Genomic DNA, 13899 nt, shown 5'->3' with positions numbered 1-13899 from the left:
TGAGAAGTGGAAAACTGATATCAAGCAAGTCTTTTGAGGTTTATGGAGGATTAGGAAAGAACTTAAGTTAGCAGTTAAGAGGGTAAAAATTGGGAGGGGGTGGGGGAGAAATGGCCCTAGCCAACAAAACTAGAGAATTCCAAAACATTCCATAAATATATTAGAATCAAGATGGTAGTTAGGAAAAGAGTTATGCCCCCCAGGCACCAAAAGAGACATCCTTATGTGCATCCAGGGAATAGGTGTGGCAATCTGAATTAATACTTTGCTTCAGTATTCATGTAATAAGTACTCTCCTGTACACTGCTAATCTGGAACATGTGTGTATCAGGAAAGAGAAAGTTTTAAGAGATATATTAAGGCACATTAAGGTGGACAAATCCCAAGAGCCTAATAAAACCTTTTCCAGGGTGTTAAGTGAAGCTGGGGCTCTCACAGAGATTTCTGCATCATCTTTAGCCATGAAGACTAGAGGGCACATAATGGTTTTCCCCATATTCAAAAACAGTGGTAGTGAATAGCCGGGAGGCTACAGGTTGGTGAGTAGTCACGAAAAATCTTAGGGAATGGATTTCTGATTAGTGAGAAGCAGTGACATATTAGGGAGTCAGCAAAGTTTTGTGCACGAAAATCTTACTTCACAAATCTGAGTTTTTTTTTGAGATTTTAAAAAAAGTGATGAAGGCAACACATGGACTTTAGTATGGTTTTTGACAAGATCCTACATGGTAGGCTGGTTGAAAAAGTTGGGGCTCATGGGATTCAGGATGTTTTGGCAAACTGGATGTAAACTGGCTTGGTGACATGAGACAGATTTTCTGACCATAAATTTGTAACCAATGGTGTACTACAGGGATCAGTACAAGATCTTTATGGATGAGAACATAAGGGGGTCCGATAAATTTGTTGATAACACAAGACACAAGATTGGTGGAGTTGTAGCCTAAGTAACATCCTTTCATCCTCCTGGGATATCACGTTGCAGCTGTCGAAGACATTGGTTAGATCACAACCTGAATACTGAGTGCAAGTCCGCTTACCACACAACAGAAAGGATGTGGCAGTGTTTGAAAGAGTGCACCAGGATGTTGACTGGAATACAGGACTTCTATGAAAATGTGAAATTGGATAGGCTGGAACTATTCTCACTGAAGCACAGGAGGCTGAGTGTAATCTTACAACGATTTATTAAAATTATGAAGGACATAAGGAGAGTCAATAGTATTTTGTCCAAGATAGAAAGTCTAAAATTAGAAAGCACAGGTTTAAGATGAAAGAAGTGTATTGTATCTGCCAGAGTAGGCACATTTACAGTACAGGACAGGTACATGGATGGGAAGAATTAGAGAGACCCAATGCAGAAAAATGGGGAATAGCAAGGAAGAGCATCTCAGTCAGCATGGATAGTCAGACTAAATGGTCCGTCCTGATACTGTACAGCTCGTTGATTCTATTGTTTTCCAATAATAAACTGAAAAACAATAAGGGCCGAGAGGGAAAATGGATCAGCAATGATGAAATGCCGGAGGAGACTCGATGGGCCAAATGATCTAATTCTGCTCCTATATCTTATGGTCTTATAATAAAAGGCTTTAAAAATTGACCAGTGTAATAGGTAGGAGCATTCAAAAAGGAAATGTCAATTTAGGTACTAGCAAAAATAGTAAGACACAATGATACACTACGAAGTAACTACTTCATAAAAATATAACTGAATGTAAAAATTAAGGGCACTTCAGAAACCTCACTTTTCTACTGATAAAAAAATAACTTTAAGGTACGTCCCAGCTTCAATCTGAAAATGGCAGGAGTACTCCAGGCAAGATAATTCCATTATCAATCAACAATTGACCTTGGTGAGCTCCCAATTGTAGAAATTAGGCTTCCGACCTTCATAAGACTATAGTGTACTTTAGTAATAAAATGTTCAGCACTCATAATATCAATCAATGTAACAGTTATTCTAAATTAGCTGAGTTTCTGCATTATTACAAATACTACTCTAAAGATTAGGTGGTATCTGTAAAAGATGTGTAAATATTTTAAATGCTAATTTTCTTTCCTCAAAGGGGATAGGATAGAAAAGTGAAACTGACTTGGTCAGAGTCTATGTAGATTATTGTCTTCAATTTTGGGTACCAAAAACATTTTTAACAAACTAGGATACTAGAAGCACTCATTAGATCAATCAGCGTCAATGGGGAAAGAAGTAGGGTTGTCGTTTTGGGTCAAGGAGTCTTCATTAGTTCTTTTGCTGTCCCGATGAAGGGTCACTGCTGCCACTGGACTGCTGAGCATCTCCACCCTTTTGTGTTTTTGGTTTGGTTTTCCAGCAACTGAGGTCCAACTACAACTCAAGAAATCAATACCCATCTTGGATATAATACAACACAGGTTCACCCAGAAATATACCAGAGATTTAATGATGAATTTCAAATGATAAAACTATGCAATGGGGGACACAAATGAATTATTTTTACTTGTGGGAACATACAGAGTGAGAAGGCAAGATTAGTGTGAGGTCATTTTGAAATTAAATCAGGGTATGTTTCTTTCTCATGCAAAAGGCAGGGAAAATTTGAAACTCCCCTTTGATGATTTTTCTAACATCAAAGTATCAAGTGATGCAGATACGAGGCCTGTGTTGGCCAGGTCAACCATGGATGTGGTGTTCGAGCTATTTACATCGTTGATATGCAAGCCTATTATAAAGTAATAGTAAGTAAATTGACTGATCATCCAGGATCCAACAGGCTAATGGAACTGTCCCAAGAGAATAAATGACCAACCCAAACACAATATTCTTTAGCTATGAATATGTGTGTGTGTGTGTGTGTGTGTGTGTGTGTGTCTGTCTGTCTGTCTGTCTTATCATGGGGTCAACGTAGTTGGATCAGAGCAGGCTATAGGTGATATTCATTCCTAGGAACTTGAAGCTCTCAACCCCTTGACCTCAAAACAGTTAATGCAAACAGGATCATGAATATTACCCCTCTTCCTGGAGGCGAGGACAAGCCTTTTTGTTTTGCAGGCACTGAGGGAAAAATTGTGGGGCTGAGGAGGGGTAAAAAAGGATCAGCCATGATTGAATGGTGGAGCAGACTCGAAGGACCAAATGGCCTAATTGTGCTCCTATGTCTTATGGATCATATGCCTATCTAGGAGCCACCACTACTATCCTTGACAGTGCATTCCAGACACCCACTATTCTCCATGTAAAAATTCTGCCTGCATATCTTCTTTGAACTTACTTTCTTTTCACCCTAAATGCATGGCTAACAGTATTAGATATCTTAGTGGTAGTAGAAACAAATGATTATGGTGTTTAATAGGGTATCAATCATGTTACCTTGTCATGGATAGTGCTAAGCTCCATAAGAGTTGATGGCACTCGATGTATATAGACAAGTAGAGATTAATCCATTATGTTCCTGAATTGTGTCTTGTATTCCGAAGAAAAGTTTTGAGGTATCAGGAAATGAGTCACTTCCCCAGTGTCTGCCCTGCCTTCACAGCCATGGAATTTATGTAGTAAATCCAGTTGAGATCCTGGTCAATTGTTCTAAGTACATTTATTATCAAAGTATGTATATGATATACAACTTTGAGATTCGTCTCCTTACAGGCAGCCAAAAGAACCCATAAAAAAAGACTAACAAACACCTAATGCGCAGAGGAAAAGAAAACAATCATGCAAACAACAAAAGTAAGCAAGTAGCATTTAGAATGAATGTGAGTCCATAGGCACAGCCTCAGCCTCGGTTCATCACATCGCGGAGTAAAGCATCACAGAGCCCACAGACATGAAGACTGGAAACAGTCAGATCAGGCCCTCAGCCTCAGTTGTGATCCCAACAATTTCATTTTCAGAGGAACTTATGATTGCAGTGGCACTGAATGTCAAGGATTAGGGGGTTGGGCTCTCATTTATTGAAGATGACCATTGCCTTTCACTTCTGCTACATGCTGCTCAGAAACCCAGAGCTGCATCCAAGCAAAGGCTGATCAGTTAATGATGAGTTATGAACAGAATTGAACATTAAGCAATTATCACCAAATGTTCCTATTTCCGATCTTATGATGGAAGCAAAGCAAGAGTGGCCTCAGATAGTCACCCAAGGAACTCCCGTGAGTCGCTACTTCCCTCTGCTAATCCTCAAGATGTAGCACCTGTTTAACCAACCCCCCCGCCCCGGATCAGGGTTATGTGGATCCAAGGGAGCAGGTGGTGGATGATCATATGACGGCTGGTACATATCACAAGTCCTAGTTACGCAACCACTGATGCCAGGCAGACAATTCCTGAAGAGTATTAATAATGGCTTGGGGTCACCTGTCTAGTAAAGACACTGCCCAGAAGGCGGCAATGGCAAACCACTTCTGTAGAAGAATTTGCCAAGAACAATCGTGGTCATGCAAAGACCATGATCACCCACATCAGACGACATGGCACATAACAATGACAATGATGTGCTGAAGCCCACCATCAATGAGGATGAAGGCACTCTTAGAGCCGCCTTCTCCTGCTATAAGCTGTTCATTTATCCATTGCCATTCAGCATCAGATGCAATTACAGTGCAGAGTGTTAATCTCAATTGCTGGTTTTGAGATCATTTACTTATCTTTATGGCATGTTTTGTTCCACTTTGCAGAACACATGCAGTCTTATATAATAGTTCCACTAAGTTGGCCCCTCATCACTCTTAACAATACCTGATGCTGCTCTATGCATGTCTTTCTGCACACTTCATTGAACTAGATTGATCCCCGGCATGATTACATGGGAGAACAGGGGAAATGCTGGGCCGTAAAGTTACAAACTGATTTCTCCTGCTAATGATCAACAGTGCCTCAGGGATGCAGTGGTTTTGAACTATCAGAAATTTGTCTCATCCAGGACACCAGCAGTGCCACATAACACATTGTCTCAAGTGTGATGGCAGAACCTTATCATCACCAGGATGTCCATTAGTCACTTCTAACAAAGCTATCACAGGCAGACAAGGTAATTTCATATCACTACCTGCTACATGTAAAATCCACATAGACAGCACCAATGTTAAAAGTTAAACCATAGTCACCGGAGCAATGTTGCAGATGCTGTACAGGTTGTGCCACTATGTCCTCACTATTCATGGTCAAAGATCAACACCATTGCACAGAAGCCATTTATTGGACCTCACCACTTCGTTTCCTATTTCCCAATTCCATGTCCTATTTTTAATCATTTATGCTGTAAAATGTCTCCAGACATTTAAATTACATTCATCATGCTTCCTCAAAACATTCAAATGGATTACTCAATATCCACAAATTCATGTTCTCTTTGGCCATTTCAAGCTTTTTAAAGATTTTGAAATGGTAGGTGTGCAAACAGTACTTAAGAATTGCTTTGAGGAAAATAAGAGAGATGCAAGAGAAGATTTCATGAGGAATACCTCAGGAAGAGGAACAGAAATTGGATTACGACTGCATATTATAAATCAATAACTAGGTGCACTCCAAGTCAAGTAACAGATGTATACTGAGTACAGCAAATCTAGAACCATTTAAAAATTTTCCATCATGAAGGCCACTTACATTTACTGGTAATTCCTTATAACTACTATACTACGTGCATTGTAAAATATGCAGCTGCTTGAGACAAAATCAAAAATAGCACTAGGTACCTTGTGGAAAAGTGATCATTTAAGAGCACTCATGTAGTAAGCTTAATTAAAATATATTTTACAGGACATGCTTGCTGCAAGCATTTAATTCTAGGTGTAATAACATTTACTTACATCTTTTTCTGTTCGATGAGGGAACATTGAAGACTGGCTGTAATACAGACTTTCATCATGGTAATCACTCTCCACGCCCTCTACAAACTTCTTTCTTGCAGCACCAAACATGCTGTTTGTCACCTATATCGAAAAGCACAGAAATATTGTTTTTCCATTTTCATCATCATGTTGTGGAGTGAATTAAAAGAACTACATGAAAAATATTATACTTCCACCCAAAGTGCTTTCATCTTATGCTGATGTGCTTCTTCACAGCTCATGCGTTCTGTCAGCTGAAAGAGATTCTGCCAGGACCATCATTTGACCTTAGCAATGAACAGCAAAAATGCTCTCTTCCAATTAAAGCCAAGATGAAAAGACTGTGTTGAAGTTCAACAAATGTTGTAAATAACCATTATGATATTCAATACCCAAGAAAAATATGTTGAGAATATTTTATTTATAAAATCCATTCTTCAGGATGTGGATATTACGAATTTCCAATGGCTTTTGAAAAGATGGTGTTGAACCACCTCGTCATACTGTTATAGATACGGTGCTTTGGGACATGAAGCTGAACTGTAGAAAAGAAATGGCTGTGGACTTCAGAAAGGGCAAGATGAGGGACACGCACCTGTCCTCAGAGGAATCAGAGGTAGAAAGGGTGAGCGATTTCAAGTTCCTGGGTGTCAATATTTCTGAGGAGCCAACCTGGATCCAATATATCGATGCAGCTAGAAAGAAGGCAAGACAGCAGCTATATTTCATGAGGAAGTTGAGAAAATCTGTCATGTTTCCAAAGACACTTAAAAATTTCAACAGGTGTACCATGGAGAGCATTCTAATTGGCTGCATCACTGCCTGGTATGGGGGAGCTACTGCACAGGAATGAAGTAAGCTGCAGAGAGATGTAAACTTAGTCAGCTCCATCATGAGCACTAGCTTCTGTAGTATCCAGGAGATCGTCATGGGGCAATGCCTCAAAAAGGTGGCAACCACCATTAAGGACCCCCATCACCCAGGTCATGCGGTGTTCCCATTGTTACCATTAGGAAGGAAGTACAGAAGCCTGAAGGCACACACTCATTGATTCAGGAACAGCTTCTTCCCCTCTGCCATCCGATTTCTGAATGGGTAATGAATCCATGAACACTACCTCACAACTTTTTTTATTTCAATTTTTGCTCACACGCACACACATAAACACAAAATTATATTTATCTACCCACAAAAACCTCCGGATGAGAGTGACGAGAGCAAGAAGACCACAAGACAGAGAAGCAGAATTAGGCCATTCAGCCCATCGAGTCTGCTCCGCCATTCCATCATAGCTGATTCCTGAACTCACTCAACCCCTTACACCTGCCTTCTCACCACATCCTTTGATGCCCTGACCAATCAGGAAACTATCAAGTTCCACTTTAAATATACCCATAGACTTGGCTTCCACCGGAGTCTGTGGCAGAGCACTCCAAAAATTCACCACTTTCTGCCTTAAAAAAATTCTCCTTACCTTAGATCTAAACGGGTGCCCCTCAATGTTGAGGCTGTGCCCTCTAGTTTTGGATATCCCCACCAGAAGAAATGTCCTCTCCACATCCACCTTATCTAGACCTTTCAACATTTGGTAGATCTCAATGAGATCCCCCACCCCACCCCCGGTATTCTTCTAAACTCCAGTCAGTACAGGCCCAAAGATGCCAAACACTCCTCACACGTTAATCCCTTCATTCCTGGAATCATCCTTGAGAACCTCCTCTGGACTCTCTCCAATGACAACACACCCTTCCGCAGATATGGGGCCCAAACCTGTTGGCAATACTCCATGTGCAGTCTGACTAGTGTCTTATAATGTTGAGGCTTTATCTCATTGCTTTTATATTCTATTCCTCTTGAAATAAATGCCTACATATCATTTGCCTTCTTTACCACAGACTCCAACTGTAAATTAACCTTGAGTCCTGCACAAGGACTCTAAGTCTCTCTGCGTCTCTGATGTTTGAATCTTCTTCCTACACACAGTGGCATGCAAAAGTTTGGGCACCCCTGGTCAAAATTTCTGTTACTGTGAATAGCTAAGCGAGAAAAAGATGACTTGATTTCCAAAAGGCTTAAAGTTAAAGATGACACATTTCTTTAATATTTTAAGCAAGATTACTTTTTTATTTCCATCTTTTGCAGTTTCAAAATAACAAAAAAGGAAAAGGGCCCAAAGCAAAAGTTTGGGCACCCTGCATGGTCAGTACTTAGTAACACCCCCTTTGGCAAGTATCACAGCTTGTAAACACTTTCTGTGGCCAGCTAGGAGTCTTTCAATTCTTGTTTGGGGGATTTACGCCCATTCTTCCTTGCAAAAGGCTTCTAGTTCTGTGAGATTCTTGGGCCGCCTTGCATGCACTGTTCTTTTGAAGTCTATCCACAGATTTCTGATGATGTTTAGGTCAGGGGACTGAGGGCCATGGCAAAACCTTCAGCTTGCCCCTCTTGAGGTAGTCCATTGTGGATTTTGAGGTGTGTTTAGGATCATTATCCTGTTTCAGAAGCCATCCTCTTTTCATCTTCAGCGCTTTTGTTTTAAAAGACGGTGTGATGTTTGCTTCCAGAATTTGCTGGTGTTTAATTGAATTCATCCTTCCCTCTACCAGTGAAATGTTGGTATTTCAGTGGAGTAAAGGAAATTACAGTTGCATGAGAGAGAGGAACTGGCCAAAGTTGACTGGAAAGGGACACTGGCGGGAAGGACGGCAGAGCAGCAATGGCTGGAGTTTATGCGAGAAGTGAGGAAGGTGCAAGACAGGTATATTCCAAAAAAGAAGAAATTTTCAAATGGAAAAAGGATGCAACCATGGCTGACAAGAGAAGTCAGAGCCAAAGTTAAACCAAAGGAGAGGGCATACAAGGAAGCAAAAATTAGTGGGAAGACAGAGGAGTGGGAAATTTTTAAAAGCATACAAGAGGAAATGAAGAAGGTCATTAAGGGGGAAATGATTAACTATGAAAGGAAGCAAGCAAATAATATCAAAGAGGATACTAAAAGCTTTTTCAAGTATATAAAGAGTAAAAGCCAGGCGAGAGTAGATATAGGACCGATAGAAAATGATGCTGGAGAAATTGTAATGGGAGATAAGGAGATGGCGGAGGAACTGAACGAGTATTTTGCATCAGTCTTCACTGAGGAAGACACCAGCAGTATACCGGACACTCAAGGGCAGCAGGGAAGAGAAGTGTGCGCAGTCACATTTACGACAGAGAAAGTACTCAGGAAGCTGAATAGTCTAAAGGTAGATAAATCTCCCGGACTAGATGGAATGCACCCTCGTGTTCCGAAGGAAGTAGCTGTGGAGATTGCGGAGGCATTAGCGATGATCTTTCAAAAGTCGATAGATTCTGGCATGGTTCCGGAGGACTAGAAGATTGCAAATGTCACTCCACTATTTAAGAAGGGGGAAAGGAAGCAAAGGAAATTATAGACCTGTTAGCTTGACATCGGTGGTTGGGAAGTCGTTGGAGTCGATTGTCAAGGATGAGGTTACAGAGTACCTGGAGGCATATGACAAGATAGGCAGAACTCAGCATGGATTCCTTAAAGGAAAATCCTGCCTGACAAACCTATTACAATTTTTTGAGGAAATTACAAGTAGGCTAGACAAGGGAGATGCAGTGGATGTTGTGTATTTGGGTTTTCAGAAGGCCTTTGACAAGGTGCCACACACGAGGCTACTTAACAAGATGAGAGCCCATGGAATTATGGGAGAGTTACATACGTGGATAGAGCGTTGGCTGATTGGCAGGAAACAGAGAGTGGGAATAAAGGGATCCTATTCTGGTTGGCTGCCAGTTACCAGTGGTGTTCCACAGGGGTCCGTGTTGGGGCTGCTTCTTTTTACATTGTACATCAACGATTTGGATTATGGAATAGATGGCTTTGTGGCTAAGTTTGCTGATGATACGAAGATAGGTGGAGGGGCCGGTAGTGCTGAGGAAACAGAGGGTCTGCAGAGAGACTTGGATAGATTGGAAGAATGGGCAAAGAAGTAGCAAATGAAATACAATGTTGGAAAGTGTATGGTTATGCACTTTGGCAGAAGAAATAAACAGGCAGACTATTATTTAAATGGGGAGAGAATTCAAAGTTCTGAGATGCAATGGGACTTGGGAGACCTCGTACAGGATACCCTCAAGGTTAACCACCAGGTTGAGTCGGTGATGAAGAAGGTGAATGCAATGTTGGCATTCATTTCTAGAGGAATAGAGTATAGGAGCAGGGATGTGATGTTGAGGCTCTATAAGGCGCTGGTAAGACCTCACTTGGAGTACTGTGGGCAGTTTTGGTCTCCTTATTTAAGAAAGGATGTGCTGATGTTGGAGAGGGTACAGAGAAGATTCACTAGAATGATTCCGGGATTGAGAGGGTTAATATAAGAGGAACGTTTGTCCACTCTTGGACTGTATTCCTTGGAGCTTAGAAGAATGAGGGGAGACCTCATGGAAACATTTCGAATGTTGAAAGGCATGGACAGAGTGGATGTGGCAAAGTTGTTTCCCATGATGGGGGAGACTAGTACAAGACAGCATGACTTATGGATTGAAGGGCGCCCATTCAGAACTGAGATGCGAAGAATTTTTTTTAGCCAGAGGGTGGTGAATCTATGGAATTTGTTGCCACGGGCAGCAGTGGAGGCCAAGTCATTGGGTGTATTTAAGGCAGAGATTGATAGGTATCTGAGTAGCCAGGGCATCAAAGGTTATGGTGAGAAGGCGGGGGAGTGGGACTAAATGGGAGAATGGATCAGCTCATGATGAAATGGCGGAGCAGACTTGATGGGCCGAATGGCCGACTTCTGCTCTTTTGTCTTATTGTCTTATGGTCTTACGGTTATGGTCCGCGCCAATGGTTGGGGAATTGGAACCACTGGCGAGAAATTGGCTACCGAACAAACCATAAATGGATGAGACTGGAGAAAATGGAATTAATAGAATGCGACTTCAACAGTAACCCAAATGAAAGGATACATCAAGCACAGGCAGGGACTCTGGCAACAATGAAGACCATCGCCCACATTCACCAAAAAACAACTGGTTACCCAGCAATCAAACATTGTCAACAGAGGATTGTTATTAGATCTTGAATTGGAAGACGTACAATCACAATGCACCACTGCAACGTCACCACAGAATTGAGCAGATCGGGAAATACGAGTTCCAACCCCACCTCCACAACTCACAAACGGCACAAAGTCACCTTGCATCACCTTGCACATGGGAAATGAAAGTTCGATCCTCACCTCGGGACATCTCTACGCTGGCTGCTGCAATCAGAGATGATAGTCTCATCAGAGATGATAGAGATGACTGTCAATCAACAAAATCAGCTCCCCAGAATTAGTGATAAAATTCCATCACGTAGCATGCTAGAAACATCCAATGAAGCACTTTTACAGCCTCCAACATAACTGTGACCAACAACCTGATATATGCATTGGCGGTAGCATTCCGAGAAATGCTGGACTAAAAAATGAAATGTAGCGGAGAGTACTGCTATAACATGCCTTCTCTCCAACGCTTCAGATGACAACTGGAAGCCACGATGAAAACCACAAGGGTAGAGATCAGCAGACTAACTGAGCTGCAGAAAGGTGGTAAGACCAAAGAAGCTACTAAGGAAGTACAGAGATACTTCCATAGCCGAAGCCCTGGCAGCTGCCAAGCAATGGTTAACAGCTCTGGCTACAAGACTACAGAGTACACTAAAGACACAGGGGCCAAGCGAATAAACACATTCATTTCCAAAGAACCAAGAAAAGTATTTGCACTAGAGCAACAACATGCCAGTAACTGAACCAATCAAAACAGCAACTGAGTACTGGAAGAGAATATGGGAGAAAGAAGCATCACATAATGCCAGTGCTCAATGGCTGAAAGCCCTACAAGTGAGCCTCTGCAATCTCCCAAAGGAAGAACCAGTTACCCTCACAGCAGTAGATGTCCAACAATGCGTATTAACTATGAAGAACTGAACATCACCAGGACCTGACATTATCCATACCTATTGCTGAAGAAACTAACAGCAATACATACACGGCTGGTCACTCAAATGAACCAGCTGCTTGAAGCAGGCTCCCACCCTGACTGGCTAACTCAAGGAAGGACTTTACTCAATGAAGGATTCTCACAAAGGAGCATCACCATCAAACAACTGGCCTATCACCTACTGTGTAAGTGGAAAGGGGGTTAGAGTACAGGATAGGAAGGGTTCAATGGTGTATGTGACCTGGAAAATATAGCAGGGGCGGGAACAAGACAACAGAACCGGACACGGTTAGGATATGGCAACCGCATGCTCACTTCTTAGAATAAAGGTGCTTACTGACCTGTACATCTGCACGTGAAGCTATTGTGACCATGACGAAATTGCTAACCACAAACAATCACAAGCATGAACAGGGGAAGCAGGTGCTAACTGAAACCTGTTTTCTGGATATAAATGTAACCTTGTACTCGTGCTAAGCAGAGTTGATTGCCAGACGCTGTAGATGCGTATAATGGTTACCTCTCCGCGGATCAAATTAAATAAAGAATTGATCAAGTGAAAACGTGGCCTCTGAGTGTTTTCTCCGACTGAATAACGAATCGGTAAGGACAATTTGGCGAGCCAGCCAGGAGTCCCAACGGGGGCCTCCAGCGACCCTGGTGAACTAGCCATCCACTGGACGCCGCTGAGAAGGACGGGCCCACGGGGTGACTTTCCCCCGGTCCTCTCATGATCTCCTTTGATTGCTTGTTCCCCTCAGGGTTCCTGCTGAGCTGCTCAGCAGACTCCACGGACCACAGTCAGTAGAGGCCACGAGGGTAAGTGGTTTTAACGTTGATTGATTTCTGATAAGAGAATTCGTATGAGAGATAGTGTCCGAAAAACGGGGAGTCAGGGACTCGGAGGCCAGGGGCCAACACGCAGGATTTGTTTTGGAGGTCCGGGACTTCAATGAGGGGTTAGAATCCCCGACGAAGTATTGTGAGTATTAAAGCCTGCCGGTGCTAATAAATTGGGCAGCAGATCATTGGTAGTGATCTATTACATTTTTCTTTGAGTGTGTTACAGCAAATTGGTCAGTGGGTTAGTGGCAGTAACCTATTACATTTTGAAGCTGGTAACCATTCTAATTGGCGTAGGAGGGGTTGGCGTGTGTAGATTAAATTGATCAGCACAGGGCAGAGCAGATGTTTGGCCAAACACAGGGCAAGTGGCTCTCCCTTGCAGTCCATCTGGATGCTGTAAAAACGTTTTGGGGTACACTTGTGAACTAGTGAAAATCTCACTTTTCTACGAGTGACTGAGTTGGGGTCGCCTCGCACGTGAGTACTGCAATAAAAGAATCAGGGAGGGGCGGGTGATATTTCACTGAAACTGCATCCAGCCTTAGACCAGTTGTCAAAAGGGGAAATCCCCCACGCGAAGGTCAGGACCTTGAAGTGGATGCGGGAGTAAAGTGATAAACATGGGTCAGACTTTGGATAAGGGGGACATTACCACCCCACTCGGAAAGATGTGTAAGGAGAATCCGGAGCTAGAAAAGAATCTAAGATGTCTTAGTGCACGCTTAAATAAAAGATTGGTGGGGGGGGGGGGGGGAACTGGCCGTTGGGGGGGAACTTGGGACCTAGACAAATGCAAAAAAGCAGAGACTGAAGTCTAGAAGCAAAATTGCTCTCAATTACGGAAAGATTTGATTACGAAGTGGGTAAAAGTAGCGGACAGATTAAATGAGCGTTCCAGACAGACATCCTGGGAAGAAAATACCAAAAAACGAAACATCCCTATTACCGATGATCAGGGCCAGGTCCGACCATATGTGGTTTTAAAGGCCTTATGTGAATTATTTGATAAACAACAACAAATGTGAAAAAGACTAAGGAGCTGGTGGTAGACCTGAGGAGAGCTAAGGTACCGGTAACCCCGTTTCTATCCAGGGGGTCAGTGTGGACATGGTGGAGGATTACAAATATCTAAGGATACGAATTGACAATAAACTGGACTGGTCAAAGAACACCGAGGCCGTCTACAAGAAGGGTCAGAGCCGTCTCTATTTCCTGAGGAGTCTGAGGTCCTTTAACATCTGCCAGACGATGCTGAGG

General features: G+C 42.5%; 1 protein-coding gene across 5 annotated transcripts in view; it reads right to left on the bottom strand.

Moving 5' to 3' along the window:
* The window catches only part of cnot2 (CCR4-NOT transcription complex, subunit 2), a 187415-nt gene that overhangs the window by 99784 nt on the left and 73732 nt on the right, over positions 1 to 13899 (bottom strand). For 4 of the 5 annotated variants that reach the window (XM_072267459.1, XM_072267461.1, XM_072267462.1 and 1 more), the window contains one exon: positions 5785 to 5907. In XM_072267459.1, coding sequence (XP_072123560.1) covers positions 5785 to 5895 — 111 coding nt within the window. In that variant the 5' untranslated portion in view covers positions 5896 to 5907. Of the gene's footprint in view, positions 1 to 5784; positions 5908 to 6400; positions 6474 to 13899 lie in introns of those variants that run through there. The other variant, XM_072267460.1, reaches the window with a different exon arrangement.

Source organism: Mobula birostris, chromosome 9 (genome assembly GCF_030028105.1).
Source record: "Mobula birostris isolate sMobBir1 chromosome 9, sMobBir1.hap1, whole genome shotgun sequence".
In the NCBI taxonomy this organism is placed as follows: Eukaryota; Metazoa; Chordata; class Chondrichthyes; order Myliobatiformes; family Myliobatidae; genus Mobula; species Mobula birostris.
This window is presented reverse-complemented; position numbering and strand designations above follow the sequence as displayed.